Below are 25,760 nucleotides of genomic sequence, written 5' to 3' on the forward strand. Positions count from 1 at the left end.
ATTCAAAATTTGGAAAGTCATAGTTTAACCTGTAGTCAAGACGCTTGGAACATGTTCCCAACTGAGGATCAAATCCGGTCCTCTCATAACAAAGTCAAATGCAAAACTGGCTGAGCTATAAACAAACACTCAGTGAGGTTACATGGCACTTAAAGGATCAGATTATTGGCTAAATTATAATAAGAATGAGTTGAGCAAAGGTAATTCTCCTTGGATATATGGCGGTGAATGAATGGGATCAGAGGCACAAAGCGTGTCACACCCCGGTATGATAGGTGGCGCTGTACCCATTTCAACTGTTGCTAATAGAGCCACTTCCTGTTGACCTCTTCACCACCAACAACAACAACAAACTCAGGCATTGGAGAAAGATGGAGAACGCAGAGCCAGATGAAGCTACGTCCCTCTACATTTGGTCTGTGATGAGCTGCTTGTTGCACAAACTCGATGCCCAACGGAGCATTCTCCATCGCGTTGTTTGTTTCTTTCTGACGGCGACAACAACAGGAATATCGTCTCCTTCGACTTCCGGGTCATGACCCCGGGAAAAAAAAAAAAATCAAATCAAAAAGTCTGATTCACCACGTGCTTCAGCATCTACAAGCAGGTTTATTTTGACTTTTAACCGAGTTATCTCGGGGTCTTAATCCAATCCAGTTCAATTTCTTGTCATATTAAGGTGTCTACATGAACTTAATAACTCAGTCTGATTGTAATTTAGCCAATAATCTGATCCTTTCAGTGCCATGTAACCCCACTGACTATCAAAACTGCAACATTTGGGTCTTTTTACTTTGTTGCTAGCAGTTGTTGGGAAATTGTTTAACATTATCAGAGTGACCAAAAGAGGGCATTTATTTGAGGTCAGATTCACCATCATCAACACTTGTTATGAATGTCAACAACTTCCCGCTAATGTCCTGCTCAGAACACTGTAGTTGGACCGGTAGCTGGTGTCATAAATGCCAAATGGACATCCAGGTGGTTTCCCTTATTTTCTGGGTAGCTCTAGTTTAAATATTTTCTCATCAGTATAAATTATTACCACATATTTGACTGTAATAGCTGTAACTAAGAACATGAGTGCAAGAAAAAAAACAGCTAGCTAGTTTGTCTAAACAGTAAAATGTACACAAACAAGCTAAAACAAGCTAAAAGTATGAATACGGGACTGAGAAGTATGAACAAAAAGTTGAAAATGTTATTTAATAAACACTTTAAATAGTCCCTAAAAATAATAGATGTAAATTGTAAAGCACAGAAGCTAAATGCACTGGGGAAATTGCCAAAATAAGTTGTTCAAGCAGTTAGCTTGAACAACTTATAGAAATTTTGACTTCTACTGTTACATCAACAAAAAATATTGGAGAAATATATTCCTGAGGTAAAGATGCATAGTTGAAAAAGCTAACATTAATGTATCGCCTACATGTTTGGAGTTTGTACCATGTAGAGCTAATTTGTTTTCGCTGTTGTTAGCTAGCTAAACCTCAGTTAGCTAAAAGTGCTTATAGCCATATTGTTTAACCAAAAGGGAAAATTGATGAGAGGAAGTGGCATAAAAGCTACAATTAATAGATATGAGTGTGACAAATAGTTTTCCAAAAGTACTTCACAAATGATAAATAGCTGAATTGGATTAATGGCTCAAAATTATATCTGATTAAATAGCCAGAGACTAAAAGAAGGGATTGGACGGGCAGTAAATACTATCAAATAGCATTTAAACAAGGAAGTGGAAGCCTGTGGATCGTAAAGCTCAGAGTTTGAGGCTATATCTAACCCTAATGTCCTTCCAGTTGTTTGCTCGAGGCACATAAATCTAAAAGTGTCACTTTCTTAATCCGCTCCAAAACGAAGCAATGTTTTCTGCCGGCTAAGAAGCCTTTTTTCAGGGCGTTTTTCTTTTTGAGTGTCATAAACAAAACACATTTTGAATGTTAAAATAGTGTGCATCCAAGATACAGCTGTTCTGCATCATGTTTCACTCGAAGTTTATGAGAAACAGGGGCTCCGATCTCATTAATTATCTGTAAGAACAAAAACATAAAGAGAGATGGGCACCCTGATTTGTTGGAGCCACTCCTCACCACATGAAGAGCTTTACAGACTCTTGTGTTTATTCCATGACTAAACTTGCTGACGAGCGTTGTAAGAAATGATCTATTCAACGTGGCGAGATGAGACACTGGCTGCTGAAACTCCGGGTTAAATCTAATGTAAAAAGACGTGGAAACTGTATCAAGCACCTTTCTTTATTGATGTTATACTTAATCAATAGTGTCATTGTGTCAACAGCACTCTTTTCATACAAAAGGGATGGAGCATGACGTGCAATTTAGGTCATGCGTTTGATCCAGACATGCTGAGTCATGGATTCACTGTGGTTTGAGCCCCAGGCCGATCATCCAAGAGGAATACCAGACGAGTCTGTTTTCTGCGATGCACAACAGAGTGGATGTGACATTTAACTGGTTGAAACAATGCTAAATAGTAAACGTGTGTGTGTGAATCAGCTCTGAGACGATTCTACGGTCGTCCACACGCATCCCCAACGGCTAATGTATGACCTGCGGTGTGCATGTTTGTAACCCTAAAAGGTTGAGAGGTTGCGCTAAACCAACAGTAGACTTTATGAGGCCAACTGTGAGAAAATAAGAGCTAAATATATAACTGAAACAGTTATAGACCCTGTTACTGTTACAGGCTGCCAGCTTGGACACCTAAAGTCACTGCTCTGGGCTGAAATCGATTATTTGGCTATTATTTTCCATCTAAACTGATTACCGACTAAAATTAACACCACAATAAACCACCATTTCAGTTGAAAATCCTTAAATCAAACATTCATTTAAATCAGACTCAAGTCAGTTGCATTGTAAGCTGCAAGCTCTTAGCCCCCAACTGCTAAACTTTGGCAAAATACTTTAATTAACTGAAATCCCTATTTGATTGGGACACCTGATTATTTTCATCTATGGCTCCACCAGGAAGAGGTCCATCTTCTGAGGAGGACTGCTGGCTAAACTGTGAGTTTATGTTAACATTTAGCTTCAGACTGTGCACAAATATATTAAATATAACAGCAGAAACTTACTTTACAGATTAAAAAAAGCGATTGGAAGCCACGTTGCTGCTACAGGCGTCGCTAACCTGGGCTAAACACGTGTTAAAACTGAGTTAAAATGAATCAATTTCAACTTTGGGAGCAAAGAGAAGAGGGTCAGCGTTGGTAAATCTCTTGAGACTCGGGCCCTTACAATCACTGACAGAGTTGGTAACCTGGGAGTGTTGATAGACTCAGATCTGACTTTCAGCAGCCACATCAAAGCTGTCACCAAGGCAGCTTTTTACCATCTCAGAAACATCAACAGAATTAAAGGTTTCCTCTCCCAAACAGAGAATATAAAGCCAGCAGAGCTCTTAGATCCAAGGACTCAGGTCAGCTGGTCCAGTCCAGAGTCCAGACTAAACATGGAGAAGCAGCATTTAGCTGTTATGCTGCCAACAAGTGGAACAAACTGCCAGTGGAGATTAAACTTTCACCAAATGGAGACATTTTTAAATCCAGGTTAAAAGCATTTCTGTTCTCATGTGTCTATGCATGAAATATCTTTGAACTTATCTGGACTGTTGCTTGTTTTTAAATTAATTTGTTTCTCTTTATGTTCTTTTATGTATTTTTAATGCTTCTTCCACTCCCTGCTGCAATGCTTTTATTTTATGTGAAGCACTTTGAACTGTTCTGTACATGAAATGTGCTACAAATAAATTTGATTTGGCAACAATTTAAAGCACAAAACTATACCAGGGCACTTTTGAGAAACCCAACAGTAGAGAAACAACTTCTTCTGTGTTGTGCAGCCCACTCATCGATGATCAGTCATTAATACGTCTGTTCCTGCTTTGACATGTTAAAATATCTGCTATGACAAGTGCCAACACGGGAGGATGATCAACTGGGGCAGCTCAGCGGGCCTTTCAAGCTATAAAAAAAACAGCATGTGTGTCAAATCCATCTCAACATCTTCCCGTTGCCATCAAGACTCTCTGAGCTGACATCTCTGAAGCTAAATACTAAATAAAAATGCTGATACTGTCGACTTCTATGTATAAAAGGAAGAATTTGAAACATAAATAGGATGTAAAACAGCTGTCGTTAACCTTTACTCAAACAGTAATCAGGTAATATTACACGAAAGCTTCAAGATTTTAAGGAGGGCTGGAAACTAACAAGCTCGCCTCCCCTGACATTTTGATTTTATTCTTCTTATGATTAAATATCTTAAAAGCTCTGCCTGAGGAGAGTTTCTGGGTTTGACTGAGTTAGGGTATATATCTCAGAGAACAAAGTCACAAACAGGTCTCGGGACTCTCCGGAAAACCTAAAAATACAAAAGAATCCAATTTGAAGAGATTTAATTTGGTTTTTACTGCAAGCGAGCAGCAGGCTAACACAGTCAAACTCAATTTGTTTTTCCTTTTTATTGTTTAATAATCAAATGTGACCACATATTTTCTTTTTAAAAAAAAAACCAGAGAGCTTATTTTTCAAAGAACTTCTTTATCTCAGTGAAGTTCCAGTAACATTATCACATTTCTTGGAAACACATTCTTTTTTTTTCATGAGACGGTGATCTTAGGGCTAAAAAGCAGATAAAGACTCGTTCAGATGGGTTTTTTTTTTTTTTAAAGTCTCGCCGAAGCAGAGCAGCGTACGGGAAACCCGGCTCTTCAAAGTACTTCAGTGGAGAGCGATAGAAAAAGATTAATAAAGCGATAGTTATTATCAAAGAGAGCAGCAGCCATATCAAAGAGCCTTACAGTCGTAACACGGTCCACAAACACGGCTGCTTATCTTAAAGGAAAAAACGCTTCGACCAAGTTGTTCTGGAACTCCGTAATAAAAAAGTCGTCACATCGACTTTCTCCAAACTGTGTTAAAGCATGAAATCAGTTTGGGGGGGTGAAATGAATAAATAAACGAGGCGGCTCTCCATTCGACTTCCGTTTCATTCCTGTTTAACTGAATTACTCGTTTGTTGAGTTTGGAAATTATTAGTTGCTCAAACGCTTTCAGAATGTGGGATGCCGTTTCTCTACGGCGTGTAATTACGTGACCGGAGAGACGCCGCTGTACATGGGAAGCACCCAGAGGGCGGGTGTTGGCCTCTCCCACTGCTGCTTTTTCAGGAAAAGAAGCAGGAAATAGCACCCCGCAGGTCTGTGTGGCCTCTGTGACTGACAGGGAGACCCCTGGGAAAACCGTGCTGCGTGGGATCACTCGCCCGCGCTCCCAGCTCGGTTCTCCACTAAATTCCCACGAAATGCAACCCTCGTATGTGCCCAACGTGAAATGTGTGACAAAGAGGTCATTTGTAGTAAGTTTTGCTCATTACAGAAGAAGAAGAAGAAATGACTCGCTTAACTTAGATCACATCTAATTCTACTAATTCAAAATGCAATTGAGAAGAACTTCATCTTAAAAGTGTTTAAAAACTGTTTTAACAACGTTGACCGTGTGCCTGGAATTTTTCGTCCCATCCGAACATAGAACAAATATATATATCTATATCTATATATATATTAAGCTCAGATTTATTGTCATGTATGCCTGCATCTCTGTAGATGGCTGTGGTGACAGTGTTCCAGTACATTTAAATATATTAGATAGATCAAGACTTTATTGTCATGTCGATACACGAAATGCACGAAATTTCTCGTACGCATTTAACCCATCCAGGTTGGCACCTGTTGAACACACACATGGAGACAGATGCTATACACTGGAGCGGTGGGCAGCCAATCAGAGTGGCCGGAGAGCATGGGGGTATGGTGCCTTGCTCAAGGGCACCTCGGCCGTGTCAAGGAGATTTTTATATTAGGGCTGGGCAACGATTAAAATGTTTAATCTAATTAATCACATGATTTCCCTGATTAATCACGATTAATCGCATTTGTACGCAAAATCCAAAAAATGAATCCAAAAGTAGTGTATAGCTTTTAGCATTTAGCTTTATTTTAAATGTGCTGCTATATGAATGAAAGTGCCATAACATTTGTTGTGCAAACACACTTTTAACATCAGCATCTTTCTGTAGTTTTTATGTAGAAGCCTCGCGCCACTGTCTGTTTCCTTGAATGACTTGCTGCTATCAGTTGTGTGTTTTGCCTTTAAGTGATATTTTAGACTGGAACTACTACGCTGAGAAGACAATTCAACTTGGCAGTGTTTACAGATGACTTTGGTTCTGTCGACTCCGCCGTCTGGAAGAACTTTAACATGAAAATGGCCGAGTAAAAGTTCCGTACCCTTCTCCATGTTTGGTGGATCCGCCGATTACTTTCTTTCCCGGTTCCACAGCAGACAGCAACAGACTTTTACAACTTTTGCTATAATAAAATAAATAATAAAACAGGGGTGCTGCGTGTCGTTCCCCCTCTCTCTGCCCCCTGCTTCCCATCTCTTTTAACTTTCCTATCCATTAAAGGCACAAAAGCCCCCGCAAAAAGTAAATAAATAAAAAAACTGCGTTAATGTGCGATAAAATATTTATCGGCTTTAAATAATTAGCCCCTTTTATATATATATAAATAAAAGAAACCCCAGTCTCCTGGGTGAAAGTCTTGTATTTGGATCATATCTCTAGCATCTACTTCTTCAAGTACAAACTTTGTGGCACTTTATTAGTTAAAAGAGCCCCATCCTCAAACTCCACCACCTAAAAAAACTCAAAAGTCTTTACATTTTACATCTTTCTCTGCGACGAATGAAGCGTTCTCTTCTGTTAGTTATGTAGAGGTTAATATATATTCTGAATTTACCTGGAATATTTAAAGGTTAAATAAGCATAATGTGCAAAAACAACAACAAAAACAAGGTAATTCAATCTTCATCGTGTCTTCTCACACACTAGAAGTGTGTGGTGGTGTATTTCTCTCCACAATCAGCCTCTATTTTTGTTGTGGTCAGGATGTTTTTTGATAAAACAAGCTGTAGTTTTTCCTCCCGTTTTTGAACACTTCTACTACTCTTGCTCTCAGTTTAGGGGTGGAGGCCCAGTTTGAATCCTTTTCACTGCGAAAGCTTCGCTATTGAGATAGTCTCCTAAAAGGAATTGATGGTGTTTCCCCACTTTAAATGGGAAAGGCTGATATTTTACAGTAATGCTTTGGCTAATAGTTTAATTCTCCACACTTCTACCAAGAGACTGAAGATAATTGCCTCTCCATCTTCTAATTACTCAACACTTGGCAGTGCCTACCATTTATATCGTAGAAAAGAGTCACAGTTAGGGTTTTTTTTAATGAAGAAAACAAAATGCAGGAAGGGTAACATAATTCAGTCCAAGTGAGGCTAAATGGGATTAAATGCGGCCATTTCCTGCCAAAACAGAACACTGGTGTGTAGTAGATGTAGTCAAAGAAAAAGCCTTCAATCCGTTTAGTTATAAGAGGCCAAGACTTTCTGGGACACGTGGAAAAGAGGATGACTGATCATATTTCTGTTTGCAGGGTCATATAACCCTGAATACTGAACTTAACTGTGTTTTTTTCTTTAATTTAACATGAGATTTTGTCTGTATATTCAAGTGTTGCCTTTGTCTTTTGTTTCCAGTCGATATAGAAGTTGCGGGTGAAGTTGGGAACGACAGCCTCTTAAATGTTGTTCCCCTCCTTCAACATCTGACAACAGCTGGAACATCTGCTTCAAGCTAATCCGCGCTGATCTTATTATGAAGCTAAATAGCTTGCGTAGCTATGCAAAAAGTTTCTTAACCCAGTCTGTTTCAAATTTCTGAATTTAACGTTTTTTAAAGCTTCGAGGGGTTTATCTAATAAAAAAGAAAAAAAACACCTGATATGATTAAATGATCTGAAAAAAACACAATGTTTTACTGTCTGATGTATAACTACAGTCTGGATTTAGAGTCATGGGTTCAATGGGTTTAGAGTCACACGACTCCTTTCTGCAGAAAAGAGTAGATTCTCAAATTCGTCAGCAAATGTTACAGTCGGTAAATTTCTCATTGCTCACCATCACATCAAAAGATTTGTTTCTCTGAATCTGCAGGATGTTCTGAAACTGAACGTGTTGGTCTCATTGTCTGAGATCCTTGATCTGAATGGGACTAACCGGGATAAATATGGGTTAAATTAAAAAAATGCAGTATAAGTTGCTTACAACATGGTTCTGATCCTTTTAAAAAATGTTTTCTAGATTGTGGAGTTGGACTTTTAAACAGGCTGTCAAAGATGCAGGATTATTGGGTACATAAAGGGACCCCCACCACTAAAACATGAACTTTATAAACAGACGCCTGATGCATTAAGCTTGGATTAGCTACCAGCTAACTGTTCGGTCTTGGTCATAGAATCGATTTAGTGCCGAGCTGCAGTGAAAGAGGGTTCCGGATCACCCCCAACACCCGCCTCATTATTCACCTGGCACTTTTACAAACTTTTACCGGAGACAGCTGGGAATAACGGAGTCTCTCGCTTTCCTGCTGGCGTGCTCAGACTGCGCCGACGTATGTACACGCCACGAGAACGTAAGTAAGATGCAGACTTTAACAGTTAAGTTAGTCCACAGCTAAGTCAGCTAAAATCAACTCGGCTCTGTTCGCCCTGTGGTGCTGTTCGTCTGAACTGATCTAAGATCTGTTAATCGGTGGATTCCAGGAGACATGCTCCCAATATAACTCTAATTATATTTACTCAGTGATCGTTTAAATCACTTGTGCTTGTCTGGGTGGTTAATAAAACAATTTCTCTGTGATTTGAAAAACTCAGAAGATGGATTTATTGTTGCTTTACTCAAATTTGAAGCATCTGTGCTCAGAACGAGGTGGTTGAAACATGATGCCAAACACTTTAATTGATCTATTTTGTCTTATAAATCACAGTTGTTTGACATTATTTGTGAACTGACAGTGTTTACTGTTACTTTACGATTTATCGTTATAACAAAACACTGCAAGACGTTTGAAATTCAAACAATTCCTGTCATAATTTTGGAAGTTACGTCTTTGTCTACTTAACAGAAAACCATGAAAAAACAATCTTGTGCCTTAAAAAGCTCATTTCGTGGGTCTGATGATTAAGTTTTCATGCTGGGAAAAAAAGTTAATTTGAAGCAACAGCTGTCAGACGTCCCAAGTTGATGCTAAAAATCAGAAACGATACAAAATGCAAATCAAACTGGTCCTTTGGTTTACTTGGTCTAAAGTCAAATTGCTAAAACATTTAAGAACGTAAGTGAGCTCCTTTTTTAAATTCTTGCTCAGAGTTAATTTGTTTCTTGGGAAGTTTGACACGATTATGTATCTGCTGAGAGACTTTGTTTTTATAACCACTGGGTTCCTAAAATCTCATTACAGAATTTCCAAATTACTTCTTGGCACTGATAGAAAAAAAAAATTAAAATATTTTGTTCTCATTTATCGCTTACTTTCCTTTAGTTGCCTTGAGGTTTCCATCCAAACTGAACAAGAGACTAATTAGATGTACTGGGGTTTTTGGGCTTCATATTCTTTGATGAATGACACGGCTTGCATTTCATCCCCTCTGTGGCCTCTCGCCGTTTAAAACAGCAGATTTATGATTACACACAGTGTAAAGTCTCCTGACTGGGTTTTCGGGTCTGATCTGGGGGGATATTTCTCCTTATTTATGATATTTTTCCTGGTTTATAAGTTCACTGAGGCGCAGGTCTATTCTGGATGGCTCAGCCCTCCGGCATCTTTTTGTTTTGTAGTTCCTTCTTCCCCGGCTTTGACAATTCACCTCACTCACTCGAAGCTTTAAATGGGTTTTCCAGATGTATGAAAGTGAGCTCTTCCTGGTGTTTTCAATGAGATCCTGAAGACAAACGGGACAGTGTCTATAAATACCTGAAGTCTGGGGAAGGAAGCATTTCCTGCTTTTACATCACTGCTATTACTAACAAATTGATTTACCACAACTCATAAAGAGGCTCGTAACGTCTATTTTAACCAAAAGAAGGATGCATGCAGCGTTTTAGCATCTTCTTTGATTTTTTTAAGCACCTCTAAAGCCAGTAAATTAATTTACACCTAAGATGAGACCAGGTTTCTTGATTTGAGCCTGTGAGTTTGTTCCTTTTCTTGATGCTAGCATGTATTTCTGAATTAAAACAACACAACATTAGGTTGTGAATCTTAAAACTATTCTCTAGGTGTGAGACTGCATCTTTGTGAACTCTTCAGCATGTCAACAAATTCACGTTTGTTTTTATGACAATGGTGTTACATCCCACAACTGTAGGGGGAGCCAAAGAGCCAAAGAGCCAAAAAAAAGGCCAAATTCTCTAGTTTTACTTTAAAGCGAGACACTACAGGTAAATAGGGTAATATTTTAAAATAATAGATATTACCATGAAACTTCCGCAGTTGATTACTTATACAAGTATGAAAAAAAATGTTTTAGATTTTAGTTTTAGAAATTTGTATGTTTAATAATGCAAATTATGCATTATCTCATTAAATATGCGCACATTTGCGTATATTTCCGGAAGATAGATCTGAACATATGATAAAGCCAGGTGCAAAATTCTTTTTTCATTTTGTTTACACACAAAATGAAAAGAAAATTACAGAGGGATTTCAGGATATCTGCTTTCATTTCCTAGGAAATCAAAATATACTGTCCATAGCCTAAAAAAACATTGATTTTTGCCATATTTTTTGGTTATAATGTCACATAAATCAGGTCAGGAATGATTTATCACCAAATCCTTCAGTAAATATCTTGAGAATACTGCTAAGTGTATAACTGGAAAGTTTGGTGTTAGTAGGTGCTCCATAGGCTGAGATATTGATACTGGAAAAATACAAAAAACTGATTTTGAGAAAACGGCATTTAAAGATTTAAATAGGGGAATTCAATACATTTGTATTGGCAACAATTGCTCAAAAACAGAATAAATGCTCAGGCCCTTAGTAATACTAATATTGAATAAAATAATCTTATTAATAAAGAATACAAGCTCAATACAATACAATAAAAGATTGCATATCAATTCATTGAGACGTGCGACATGTATGATGTCATTAACTCCCCTCGGTTTCCTAGCTACAGTTTACGGTCAGGTGTGCTGCTTCCCGGTGGTTCATCAGCTAATCTAATAAATTTTCTTTCATTGCATCTTGCAAAGCGCAATTGTTGCTTTCTTTTCTTTGATAGTTGTGGTGTTATGGGGCATTTTCGGAGATTCCGCTAAAGCTAAACACGGGAGCGTCAGCGTCCACGTTAGCAGAAACGAGCAATAGCCAATGAGATTTTGTCATTAGCAATAAATCCGCCTTTAGACATTCACGACTGGTTTCTGATAGAAAGGAAGTGCCATTATTTGGGTGACATATCATTGTGCGGGAGACTCAGAGCTTTACAACGATTTACCGGTCATGTCAGACTTCAGTAAACAGACGAAGCTCGGCATGGCGCGTTGGAATGCTAACTTTTTGGTAAATTCGGGCGAAACGTACTGCCGCCAGTAAACAAAATGTAATAAAATAAACATTTTAATATATGTTTTCAATGTTTTCTTTATAGCAGGTTGAAAGAACACATATTGACGGAGTAGACTGGCCCAAAATCACTGTTTTAGCTTGCCGTGTCTCGCCTTAAAAGGTGACTTGAACCTCATTTCACTCCTGCATTTAATTTATCTGCCTGTCCCTTCTCGAGTTAAAATGTGGTTTACCAATATGAGAGGAGGTTAAAATTTAACTGCAAATGTCCAGCATGCTGATGAAATGAGTCACTGCAGTGACAAATATGGTTACTGATTTATCAAGAAGCTAAATAATGAGCTCACCGTCTGCTGCCAACGCAACTACCCTGGGTAACATCACACTGACAACATTATGAATAGTAACCTTAAAATAGTATTGATAAAATATATAAACGTCCGTAAATGAATAATAGAGATGTTTGGAGTGGAGGGGACAGACATGCAAGAATTAACTAAGTCATAATTTCCTCCTCAAGTAAGATGAATCGAAAGCCATGAGGAGAATGATGCTGTGCAGAGTTGGCCGCGCACCACACTTAATCAAATAAAATGGAAAAATCCTCTTCACAAAAACCACGGCTCGTAAGTCAAATGGCTCACTGAGGCAGAGCAACAGCACTGGTTCAGAAGGCCATAAATCACTGGAGCAGAGGGATGGTCTGCTGTTTCTTAAGGACTGCCAAAAAAGCTTTACTCCAACAACAGAAAAACTCACATGCATACAATGCCGTCTTTGCACACTAATCTGAGCTTCTAGATTCAGGCTGGAGGCACAAGAGCTTGCTGATGAGAATCTTGTGACTGGAGAGATGAACAGCGGCCGTTTAAACCTCCGACAGCATCGGCAGCCAATCCGTCCCGAAAGAAAAAGATTTGGTATGTTTTTAAACACACCATCGATTCTTTTCAGGCGACCATCTTAATGGCAAAGTTTCCGCAATTAAAGGTATACCAAGCGGTCAAAATGTGCCCCCACGCCTAAGTTTTTAGCCTTGTTAACATGTTCATAAGATGTTTTCCTTTTTAAAAATTATGTTCTAAAAAAACATTTTAGGTGCTGTGGGGAACTGTTGAGTAGCTATGGGGCTAGCTATGAGGAGAAGTTAGCCGGGGGCTAGCAGCTTCTCCCCAGGCTGAGCAAGCAATCGGTAGCTACCATCTGTCATGACTGGGACCAACAGAGCAAATAGGGGTCAGCTGCAAGCTGCCCAGACTCAGCCAGGGCCAAGAGAGTGGCTGTGTTCGAAACCGCATACTACTCCTACTACTCATACTAACTTTTTGAGTTAGTATGCGAGTTTGAGTAAGTGAGAAGTTCCCGGATGCATACTAGATTCTCTGAAATGTTGGGTATGCATCATGAGGTTACTACTCATACTCAAACTACCCAAGATGCAACGTAACGTGACGTCGCCGATCACCATTTCCTGTCAAAACGGCAGTTTCAAGCTAGCTACAACGAGGGTAGGTTCACTTCCTGTTTTCAAAACAAAAGCACCAATCGTATCGTAATGGCTTTCCCTATGATAAAAGGCAACGGGTATTTTACTTTGTGAAAATAACTGGAAGTGCGTTGCTCACTGTGGCCAGCTTTAGTAGCACCGAATTCGTGGGAACAAAATTGTAAACAGCCGGTATTTTGTCAGGTTTTCAACACGTTGGGGATCTAAACGACTACTTTCTCACCTGAAAATGTTTCAAATGTTGCTAAAGTTTACAGAGTTTAGAGCTTAATGGAAATCAGCTTCAGGCCGGCTGATTTTGGCTCAGGCAGGAGCGAAATGCATTGTGGGTAAACGCTCTGCATACTGTCTGATCAATGAATATGCAGTATGGAAGTATGTAGTATGCGGTTTCGAACACAGCTTGACATAATTTTCTCTTTTGGGCTGAGCGGGTGGCTGCTAGCTGCAATCCACCAGCGCCTAGCTAACTAGCTTCAGCTAGCTTCTCATTAAAAAGCAAGTGGACACAGCTAGATTAGCATATTCACAGCCCCCCACTCACTTAATGAGTGAAAAAGGAGTGATACCCTAAGCCAGGTTTAGTTTTTCATGGCAAAAGGAACACGCAAGTATTTAGGAAAACCTTAAAATGCATTTGTGCCGCAGTTATAGCACATTGTTTGCTCAAAAAACGTGTGGACTTGTTAATGATACGGACACATCACTGCGCTTCACTCCTACTTTTTAGTGAGGTGGGATATTAAAACATGTTCCAACAGCAAGAAGGCAAAGCCCCGTGTTGAGTATGTGTCAGATGATCTGTGCTTATTTGATTAATTGCAGATTTGTTTGTGTATTCCAGCACCTACATTGACACTTTAGTATGAATCTATGAATCTATGGTATAGACAAGTCAAAAAGTGTGTAGTCTAAATAAAAGGTACCCTATACCCAGGACCAGGTAGTGTTTTCGACACAATATCATTAAAGAATGACGCACACACAAAGACAATAGGAGCCCACGGCTATTTTGACACACAAACGGGTTTTTTGAACATTAAACCAGTTCATAGTTGACCACTTATTTCACCTGAACTGGGACACAAGTAGCACCCACGCTAACTGCAGCGAGAAGTTTGTAGTACAAACGTGTTTAAATAAAGGACTGTACGCACCGGTGTAAGATGGGTGCCCTGTTTCCATACGTGTCCATCAGCAATATGTGTTTGTATGCGTCCTTTCAGTGAGCACAGTGGCTTATAAATGGCAGTATTGTAATAATTTGCCACAGGCAAAGAAACAAACCAGCGCTCCTTTGTTGAAATATCACATGCTATTAATCATGTTACCACATCATTACTTCCTCGGAGTACACTCAGAGCCAGAAGATTTGGGGCTAAAAGGTGTAGTAGATGCCCACTTTGCCCATTCAGTAATCCAGATTTCTTTGATTATAAAAAGTAAAGTCAACTTTATTGTCAATGCTGCCATATGTGCAGGACTTACACAGAATTGAAATAGTGTTTCCCTCTTATCCCTGGTGCAAAACAGCAATAAACATGAAGTAAAATATAATATATATATAAAGTAGAGGTAAAAAAAGAAGAAAAATATTTTTTAAAAAGCTTAGCGTACTAATCACAGTCGTCTTTAATGACCTTATAATCATGATTTCTGATTTAATTCATTTTAGATATGCAATGCAACATATCAGCCATCGCTTAAATCAAATAATTCAAGTAGATGTAACGGTGTACGGGGTTTTTTAAGTGTTCATATAAATGAACAACACATCATATAATGAAGGAAAAACAATAACCTCTGGTGTTATTTCTAGCTCATTTTCCAATTTGTCTGTATATAAATTTTACCTCAAAATAATTTGTACCACATGGTGAAAACAAACAAAAAAAAATCATGCAATATAATAAAGTCTTCATGTTTTACGTGTGCTCTGTAACCTTCAGATAAACTCAGCCTCTTTCCGTAAAGCACATAAACTCATTAACCTCAATTAAATTGCTATTCTTCATTTCCTAATATCCCAGAGGGCCCAGCTGTGAGACAGTAGCTAAAAGAAGTCCCAAGACAGACAATAGAAAGCCACAAGTGCTAATCCAGAGCTGGGGCTGTTTTCCTGTCTGTTTCCTGCTGTAACCCCCACAGGAGGGAAGTGGAGGCTCAGCTCATACTGAAGGCATTGTGAGTCTTCCTGTATGAGTTCCTGTTCTGGACAATGGGACAGTCCTGCAACTCTAGCCGCACCTCAATGCTAGGTCTATAAATCTGGCTGGACAGTCTGGTGAATTAAGTTTTCTTGCTCCAAATCAAATAAGAGAAAACACATGTGCTTGTTCAGGGCTTCAAATCCCAATTGTAAGAGAGCAAAGACCCATAAATACCCAAAGTTTTGACAACCTTTGATTCCGTCTGGTCCACTAATTAGGCCCCAAGATGAATTTTAAAAAAAAACATCAGATTCGAGTTCCTGTGACTTAAGCTAAATGTAACGTGCTGCATTCTTCAGGGATGCTGAAGAATATCCTACAGGAGGAAAACAGCGGCAGATTCTAGTTGATATTTGTCCAAAGGTCTATAACATTTTCCCCATTGCAAGTACATGAATACTTTCATTCTTGCTTTTCAAAATCCGCTCTTGCTTATTGAAAGTATTGCACCATAGAAAATCGATTACGTGGCTATATCTGAAGTTCAAAACGACTTTAAGAGTGCTGTAAATATACATAAAAATTTCCTATTGCATGAATGAAATGTGTTGCAATTAGAAAAAGAGAGAAAACAAATCACAATAACTTCACTCTGGTAATCTCTGCAAAGGTAAACCTCAAAAAGCAAACCCAACACAGCCGTTAGCTAGTGCTATTCATGTTTCTTTAGCTCCTAACTATGTACTTGGGTGAAATAATATCTTAATTATTCAATTTGCCACCAAAGAGAGCTAAATAAGACTGTATTTAAAGGAGAAAACAGCTAACCAGTTTGTCTAAACCATTTTAACTAAGCTAATGCTTTGCTAAGCTAGTTAGCTGCGTAGCTTAAGTAGAGCAGCTACAAGCTAACTGCTGAGTGATTTTGGAATTTCATGCATCAATTAGTAGTAATTAATATTATATGAAATTTAATAAAAACAGCCCTTATATTTTAGTTTACTGTAGTTACACAAACTTTATTCTTTATAGAAATGTTTAAATCCAGGTTAAAAACATTTCTTTTCTCATGCGTCTATGCATGAAATCTGCACGATATCTTTTCATTTATCTGGACTGTTGCTTGTTTTTAAATTATTTTACTTGTTTCTCTTTATATTCTTTAATGTATTTTTAATGCTTCTTCCACTCCCTGCTGCAATGCTTTTATTTTATGTGAAGCACTTTCAATTGTTTTGTACATGAAATGTGCTATATAAATAAATTTGACTTGATTGAAATACTGTACATTTGTTAAAAAAAAACCTCAACAAAAGAAAAATTACAGGCAAATGTAGCCCATCTCAATATTCATATCCTTCAACAAACCCTCACAGAGGTGCTCTAAGACACAGCTTTTAATTCCTTTGTGTACATGGAGGTTTTTCTTAATTTAATACCTTTCAAATGAAGTGTTTGTGTGCTTCTCACTTTTTACCTTGATGCTACACAAATGCATTTTTTAATGATTTCCCAATTTTCAGGACATATAGCCGACTTATCGGCTGTCATGAAAACATACAAAACAAAACAAAAGAATGTCTTATGGCTACATTTAGTGCAGGCTGCTGTCAGATTTCACAGTGAAGATATATACGAAATGTGACCTGTGCTGGAAAGGCAGGCGTCAATAAATAATTGAAGTTGGGTTACCCCCCCTCCCCCATCGAGTGTCCTTATGATGTGCAGAGAAGTGCTACAAATGAGAGAACAATATTCAGACCAGATGTGAGCGAGAGCCGAGTTGTACTGTTAAGTGCAGACGGAGGAGCACTGTCTTTCCACCGGGAAATCAGCACGCTTTTATTTTTAGATCAGACACTAAAAATGAGACGATGACTGTATGACTCGGTACAGAAATATATTTAGTGTCAAATATACGGCACCCAGTCGCTTCTATAAGCTCAATCATTTTGCTAAACATTTGTATTTATTTATAAACAATGTATTTATTCTCAAACTAAACCAATGAAAGTTTTTTTTTAAAGTGATGGTTCGGAGTAGATTCACCCTGGGGTCATTTGAACCGTGATATCCAGCCAAGTAGCCCACCCGAAGTTTTTACGATCTTGGCTGAACATCAGCTGAGTTACTGAGTTATCCCGAATAGCTTCGTACAAGGGTTAATGGATCCTGGCAGTATCTCCAAAATTACCACACTAAAATCACATGTCATGACACCAAACTTCTACAGTAGTACAAATATGGTCTGTACTCACAAAACGATGCATTTGGAAGTTTGAAAATAGTCCAGGAGTTTATTATTATTAACACAAGCCTGATAGCTTCTCTGCTGCTAAAGCTGCGTCGACGTCACTTCTGGGAGCTTGGAGCTTCAAAGTAAGATGAGGGTTGATCTACTACTGTAGACAACAAAGCAAGGCTGCTCAATTTCTCCATTGATAAAATAAATTCACAACTCTACAACATAAAAAATCATGTAGAATATAGCATATACTTTGTTGTCTACAGTAGTAGATCAACCCTCATCTTACTTTGAAGCTCCCAGATCAAGGAAGTGACGTCGACGCAGCTTTAGCTGCAGAGAAGCTATCGGGCTTGTGTTGATAATAATAAACTCCTGGACTATGTACAAACTTCCAAATGCATCGTTTTGTGAGTACAGACCATATTTGTACTACTGTAGAAGTTTGGTGTCATGGCATGTGATTTTAGTGTGGTAATTTTGGAGATACTGCCAGGATCCATTAACCCTTGTACGAAGCTATTCCGGATAACTCTGTAACTCAGCTGATGTTCAGCCAAGATCGGAAAAACTTCGGGTGGGCTACTTGGCTGGATGTCACGGTTCAAATGACCCCAGGGTGAATCTACTCCGAACCATCACTTTAAATATTTTTTGGGGCTTTTTATGCCTTTATTGTATAGGACAGTGGCAGAGACAGGAAGCAGGGGGCAGAGAGAGGGGGAATAACATGCAGCAAAGGGCTGTCCGATGCGGGATTCAAACCGGGGCCAGCTCAATGAAAGTTTAAAACATCACCGACCTGTATCCACTCCCTCATGGTGTCGTCAGAGGGCGTCCAGCCGTTCTCCTCATAGTTGAGACGGGAGCGCTCAGGGGACCAGTTGGAGTTGTACTGGGAGGAGGCGCTGATCTGGTCCGAGGAAATTTCCCCCGACTCCATGCCCAGTGGCTCCATACAGGCGAAATCTACCCAAGACAGAAAGACTTCAGGCAAAGAAGTAAAAACACAAAGTTTTACTAAACAAAAAGCCATCAAGATGATGTTCCAAGATTTAAACCCAATTCAGTGGACGTAAATAATCGAGTCACTAACTACGCTTTTAATACGACTTTAAAAAAAGCGCATTACACACATCATTAGCAGGATGAACTGAGACTTAAGTCTTCTGCTCTTGGGCTGAATTGATCATTTGACTAAAGAGAGAGGCTCCTCGAGTTACAGCCATAAATCTGGGCTGGAAAACAGCTAATTTTGTGTCACACAAGAAAAACAAGGCGGCTTTTTTTTTACGAGAGTGATGGCCAGACACCGCGGTAGCCTGTCCCTGCTCCCTGCAGAGAAGTCAACAACGGGTCGTTTCAAACAGCCTCTGAGGGGGCTGTTTGGTAAAACTTGATACATTTCAGCAGTCACCATATATCCACTCACTTAAATACTAAGTAATACGGACGCAAACAAACAGCAAACCTGCAGCTGGATTGTGAATTGTTTTGTCCGAGCAGGGTAATTAAATCCTGCGTGATTAAATTAAACAGCCTATGAACTACGTTTCATTTAGTTACTTAATTTATTTAATTTTTTTTGGATTCGTGAGATTGAGATCGTGCTTTAATCTCTTTTACTTTTGTGATTTATTTTCATTGACATTCAGAAACAAACATCCAGTACATGTGCATACATCTTGTATCTGTTGTCTGTCCTAAATGTCAAAGTAGTATTTTTGTTTTATGTCTAAACGATGAAAATAAAACCAAAAAACAACAAAAAACACATATGGCATAGTTACTTATTTGTAAAAATAAAATCAGGCCTATGGGGCGTGACATAATTGACCCAGTTTTCCCAATATGAGGCGAATTTCTCCAGTTTAAGATTAACAAATGCTGTTATTCTCTCCATTTTATACATGTCCATCCATATGGTGACAGTTGGGCTCTCCTGTGATAGCCATTTCCTGGTAATATTCTTTTTACAAGCCACCAGCAGGATATTTATGAGGTGCTTATCTCTTTTCAGCCATCCCTCAGGTATGTGTCCGAAAAACATTGTCTTAATATTCGAGGGCTATTTCGCATTTGAAGATGTCCTGTCGGGCTTTGTGTATCTCTTTCCAACAGTCCTTCATGACCGGGCAGTCCCAGGAAATATGGCAATGGTTTGCATTTTGATTTCCACAGTTCCTCCAGCAGACAGAGGAGTTATTTTCATCGTGAGATATCTGGGAGGGTGCAATATAGTTACTTAATTTAAAAAAAATAGTAAATTGTCAATAACAATGTGTCGCCTAATTATTTAGGTAAACAATAATTTCTTTAGAGATGTCAAAATTCTTTGGCATTCTTTGGCAACTGTGCATTGGTGTGATTTTATTCATCATCAGGTACGTACTGCAGTCATGGGAATACCTGAAAGTTTGTCAGAAAGATCTGTGGTGTGTGGTCCTTTTAAAACACTATTTAGAATAGAATAGAAAAATACTTTATTCATCACCCAATGGTGGAAATTCAAATCAGTCAAGTAGCTCAAAAAAATTATAGATATTTACAATGATTGTATATTAGCAACAACAAATATAATAATACCAATTATAATAAAAATACTACTACTACAACTACTACTAAAATAATAGACAAAAAAAATAAAAAAATAATAAAAACAATCAATCAATTAATATTTAATATAATCATAGTAATAATATAATAATAAATGACTAAATATATATATTAAATCAATCAATTGATTTATAATATTATTATAATAATATTTAATTATATTTGGTAATAGTATAATATTATTTGCATTTCTATCTAAATTGATCCCAATTTCTTAATAACTATTTGGAAAAATCTGAATAATGAGTGAATTAACAAGCATTTCCATCCCCTACTGGTATATGATTATTAAAGGCCCTCTCAGCTATAAATGATGTTTTAACCATGTCATCATGTCTATAAGATGTTTATTGTGTCTTATAAGACATATACATCATGTGCAAAATCAACTCTGTAGCTGAGGAGTGATGTTATGAATGCAAACCCCCCTACAGCCTCAGGAAAATGAGGTCATGCAGCCACATTAAGGGAACAAATCCTAAATAGACTACTTGTAGTCGGGGCTGCACAGCTATTTTCCTTATGCTGTGAGGAGCTAATTAAATGTGAAGCAAACAGATGTTATCAAGTAAAGTTAATGGTGGCTAGCAGCTGCTCTCCAGGCCAGCAAGTGAACCTGCTACCAGCCCCGACTGGAGACAGCTGGGAGGCGCAAGCAGCCACTAGCAGTTAGCGCCCGCTAGCTGTTAGCACCTCTTAGCAGTTAGCGCCTACTAGCTGTTAGCACCTCTTAGCAGTTAGCGCCTACTAGCTGTTAGCTCCTACTAGCTGTTAGCGGGCGCTAGCTGTTAGCATCTACTAGCAGTTAGCTCCTACTAGCTGTTAGCGCCTACTAGCAGTTAGCTCCTACTAGCTGTTAGCGGGCGCTAGCTGTTAGCGCCTGCTGGCTGTTAGCGGCCACTAGCTGTTAGCGCCTCCTAGCTGTTAGCTCCTACTAGCTGTAAGCGCCTGCTTGCCCCAGGATGACTTCTTCTTGTTGTTCATGCAAGCTTCTCATGTCATGACTGTTGCTAGATTAGCATCTTCATAGATCCCCATTTATTAAATAAGAACACTGGTTTAGAAACATTTTGAGGCCATGAATTCTTTTCATTACAAAAACCGATAAATTAAGAGTTTTAAAAGTGTAATAACTGCTGAAATTGGACTTTAAGGGTTGATTAATCAAGATAAGAAAAGGGCAGATAAAACAACAGACAGCTAATATTAAAACAACGTGCATTTGTATGATGCGATTTCTTTTATTCGGTCAACTTGTTTCCATTGAATTTAGTCTTATCCATCTTTCACTGGTGTTTTTTTTCCATCTCTCCAAATCCTAAGTTTTTCTGGGATAACACAAGATTTCTCCGTTTATTATTTCTTTTTCTGCGGTGTTTCCATCCTGTTTTCATCCATTTTCAGCCGTTCTTATGCGCTCGCTGAAAACGCACAGCTGGGAGCAAACGCAACCACTTTCAAAGCAGCGGTTACACATCAGAGGTAAGCCTCGTCCACTCTGTAACAGCAGGGGAGCCTGGGGAAGGAAGAGGAAGGGACACAAAACGAAATTTGGGCCGTGTTTTTTTGAGTGTGAGTGGGAGGGCTTGTCTGGAGACACAAGGTCTGCCAGACTGAGACAGACAAACACAGCATCGTTCCAAGGGCCGCAAAACAAAAACAAAAAAACAGGGAACAGGTTTCTATCACCCTCACTGTCTTCCAGCTTTTACGTCGGTTCATCCCTCTCAAACTTCTCTTGCTCTCTACTTATTTCCATTCATGAGACAATCTCTGTGATCTCCTCACAGAAGGCACCACGGGGTCGACTTCAACCTCATCCCCGTAGCTGTCCAAGTAAAAAGACAGAAAAGACGTAAAACCGACGTTCTGATCAAAGGCCCCGCTGGAGGCTATTCTGGACGAGGGTGACGGCTGGAGCGGAGCGCAGGAAAACTGCAAATTCACTGCAGGATGTTAAGCACTCAACTCCTTTGTGGCCGTTAGCAAAGAAGAGGCAAAAATACTTTGCTTAAATGAAAGCTCGGAGCAGTTTACGAGGCTGCATTAGCTTATTATCTCACAGTCTCCGCTGTTGTGTTCAGCTGCTGCAACTAAATTTTCAAAATCTTTTAAAATAAGTTGAGCCATTCTAACATTTCCTATGGAGAAAGCGGCTCATAGCGTCAGGGTAGCTGTAAAAAACAACGTGACGCGGTTCCCAGAGAGGCTTTAATTCAATCTGCAGCCACAATAACTGCCCGTGCGTGTGTTTAAACGCACGTGTGCGACATAATTACAGCTTTGTCTAACAGCGAGTGGCTCTCAGATATGCTAAATAACACCAGAGGTACAGATTTAAGACTTTAACATAGATAAACATGCAGGCTACATCCCGGCATTATCGCTCCGTCACGGATGCTCACCATCAGCATCAGATAGGAAACACACGAGCCGACAGCACCCACATCTTCAGCTTGAGGCAGAAACAGACCAAGGGGAGTGATACAAACCCATTATAATTTTTTGACCCCTCTGATTCAGAGGCTGAACTGCAGTGCGGTGACAGACAAATAGGCTTTAATTTTGGAGCTGGAATGGGAGAAAGTTAATTTCTTTGGAATATTTCACTGAAATCGATAGCGACTGCGTTTATCAAACGCTTAGATTGCGTGTAATCTGAATACTTCAGCATCAGTTTGTAAGCCAACAAAGACGAGAAGTCCCTGAAGTTGTAAACAAACTAGGGCTGGGCAACGATTAAAATATCTAATCTAATTAAACACATGATTTCCCTGATTAATCACGATTAATCGCATTTGTACACAAAAATCCCAAAATTAATCCAAAAGTAGCGTATAGCTTTTAGCATTTAGTTTTATTTTAAGTTAACTCTAAAGCCCTAAAACAGACTAAAACTGGAAACATCTCACGATTGAGATCAATTTAACATACTTTAAAACCAGATTATCTGGAAAATGACCTTTGAGAAAAGGTTCTCTGCAGCTGATGTTTTCTGTTATATCTGTAAGCTTCTAGACGTCCCCGCTCCGTTCAGTGGGGACTTGTAAATTTTACAACAGAGAACACAAACACAGTTAAACTGGTTTCAGGTTCTTTAAAATATCACTTTTTGGAGCTCATTTGTCCCAAACTGCCCCGGTCGTCCACACCGGGACCTCACATAAACTCACCTCTGAACACACACTCGCATTCCTAAAAAAACAGGGGTGAGCAGGGTTGAGGTTACCAGAGTGCAGGAACCATACGGGCCAACATAAATTAAATCTGTACGGGCATTCCAGCAGGGTCAGACTGACACAGACAAACGGCTTCTTTTAAGAACACGTGGACGTGAAAAAAAAAAAAACGCCACAAAGAACTGGAACGGAGCACGAGAAACCGAGTGGCTGATAATATCCTGAGGCGTGAAATTGGTCAAACGGATTGTTCGGGTTCGGCAGGAGAAGATAAGAGCTGAAAGTAGGTCAAACTGATAAGAATAGAAGTTATCTTCATCGTAAATAAATCACATCTGGAGTAGATTCTCATTATTTACAAAAATAGCTCAATAACTGGCTGAAATATAACGTTTGACTGGTCACGAGTCATTTAAACAGTATAATAATCCTCTAAATAGGGATATGAACTTGAATGAGATGCACGATGGTGAATCTATTTACTTTTCTTAAGTCAGAGTCGACACACGATTAGATTTTGGTTTACAGTAATGGCCCTACGAGCCTGATCACAAGCCAAAACAGATGGGAAACCAGAGGCTTTGGGTGCTTTTGTTCTTCTGTAACCATGGTAACTGAACTGCGCGGTCAAATCAAATTCAAAAGCGAACTGCAGTGATGAAAAATACCTGAAATTAATCAATAAACTGATTCCTAGAAGGAAGAAATGGTGATTTTTGTTTTTTTCCCTCTATGAATTATACACAAGTCAAATTAACCCTTGTTACACTAATATATGTCTTATTTCATATATTTGAACTTTATTTCAATTTTGGAGAAATTAAATTAAAAGAAGCATAAAAATTCCATTTGATTAAAACAATAATTAATTTGACTGGTTCTGCAACCGGAGGCTGAACTACAGACTACAGCAGTCTCTGATGCTGCGGATGACTGTTGCAAAAAGGCTAATCCCACTGGAGTGGAAGTCCACGGCTGTGTTCGAAACCGCATACTTCATACTGCATACTTCATACTGCATACTGTATTCTCATCGATCAGACAGTATGCAGAGCATTTACCCACAATGCATTTCGCACCTGCTCGAGCCGAAATCAGCCGGCCTGAAGCTGATTTCTCTTAAGCTCTAAACTCTGTAAACTTTAGCAACATTTGAAACATTTTCAGGTGAGAAAGTAGTCGTTTAGATCCCCAACGTGTTGAAAACCTGACAAAATACCGGCTATTTACAATTTTGTTCCCACGAATTCGGCGCTACTAAAGCTAGCCGCAGTGAGCAACGCACTTCAGGTTATTTTCACAAAATAAAATACCCGTTGCCTTTTATCATAGGGAAAGCCATTAGGATACAATTGGTGCTTTTGTTTTGAATACAGGAAGTGAACCTACCCTCGTTGTAGCTAGCTTGAAACTGCCGTTTTGACAGGAAATGACGATCGGCGACGTCACGTTACGTTGCATCTTGGGTAATTTGAGTATGAGTAGTAACCTCATGATGCATACCCAACATTTCAGAGAATCTAGTATGCATCCGGGAACTTCTCGCTTACTCAAACTCACTTACTAACTCAGTTAGTATGAGTAGTAGGAGAAGTATTCTGTTTCGTTCAACTGCCCGACATGCTTTCTCTTTAACTGTTCGTGCATCACCGAGGTGCTGCCGTGGTACATAATAAGTAATTAGTAATCTTTTTATTCGCCGTATTTAGGCTAAAATGCTCCCAAACTTTAGAAGTTTTGGTAAGCGAAGCTAATGTGTTGGATGCCGCCATTTCTGTGTACGTTACCGCTCGACAGAGACGCTATAGTTTATACACTCATTTATGTGTATGTGTGCTCACTAATGTCACAAGTATCTTTTTCTAATTTCATTGTGCGTGTCTGAGCCGGGGTGTTGTTACTGTTGTTGTTATTGTTATGTCTGTTATCCTTTTTAAATGAAAACAAAATAAAAAAATATTTAAAAAACAAACAAAAAAACAATAATTAAAGGGATAGTTCACCTCTTTTGAACTCTTTTTGTGATACGAAGGGAGAGAAAATAGGGCCAAGCGATTGTGAGGTCTGACTTTTTCTTGGATGAACGATTTTGTGATGCAAATGTATTACTCTGTTGAACGCATATTGTTTTGAGAAGCAAAACGCTTTATTTTTTAAACCCCAGCCAACTAGCCGGACTACTTTCGTCAACACCAAAACGAGGCTGGAACTCTGCTCACAGGACGCAGCAGGGGGGAAGAAGATGTTCATAAATGATGTTGCTGATATGGGATGTCATACAGCTTCATGTCAAAAGAGGCGAACTATCCCTTTAATAGCAGCATTTGTAGCATGTACCACTAAGGTGCTGTTTACACATACCCGGGTATTTTGATAAACGAAGACCTTTCCCTTCGTTTGTGCCTTTCGTTTATACACAAACGGAGTTTTTTCCTCCGAAAACGAGGCATAAAAAAAAACTCCGGCAAAAGTGGAGATTTTTAAAAAAACTCCGTTTAGCGTGTATAAACTGGTTGAAAGAGACAAAAACGGAGTTTTGGGCAATATCCGCGGTAAAAGACCGACGTCCAT

At 39.0% G+C, this 25,760-nt stretch overlaps 1 protein-coding gene across 1 annotated transcript in view; it reads right to left on the reverse strand.

The window, feature by feature from the left end:
- The window catches only part of LOC142398639 (neuropilin-1a-like), a 118,852-nt gene that overhangs the window by 36,390 nt on the left and 56,702 nt on the right, over positions 1 to 25,760 (reverse strand). The window contains exon 6 of the mRNA XM_075482717.1: positions 18,197 to 18,363. Coding sequence (XP_075338832.1) covers positions 18,197 to 18,363 — 167 coding nt within the window. The remainder of the gene's footprint in view (positions 1 to 18,196; positions 18,364 to 25,760) is intronic.

Source organism: Odontesthes bonariensis, chromosome 14 (genome assembly GCF_027942865.1).
Source record: "Odontesthes bonariensis isolate fOdoBon6 chromosome 14, fOdoBon6.hap1, whole genome shotgun sequence".
NCBI lineage: Eukaryota > Metazoa > Chordata > Actinopteri > Atheriniformes > Atherinopsidae > Odontesthes > Odontesthes bonariensis.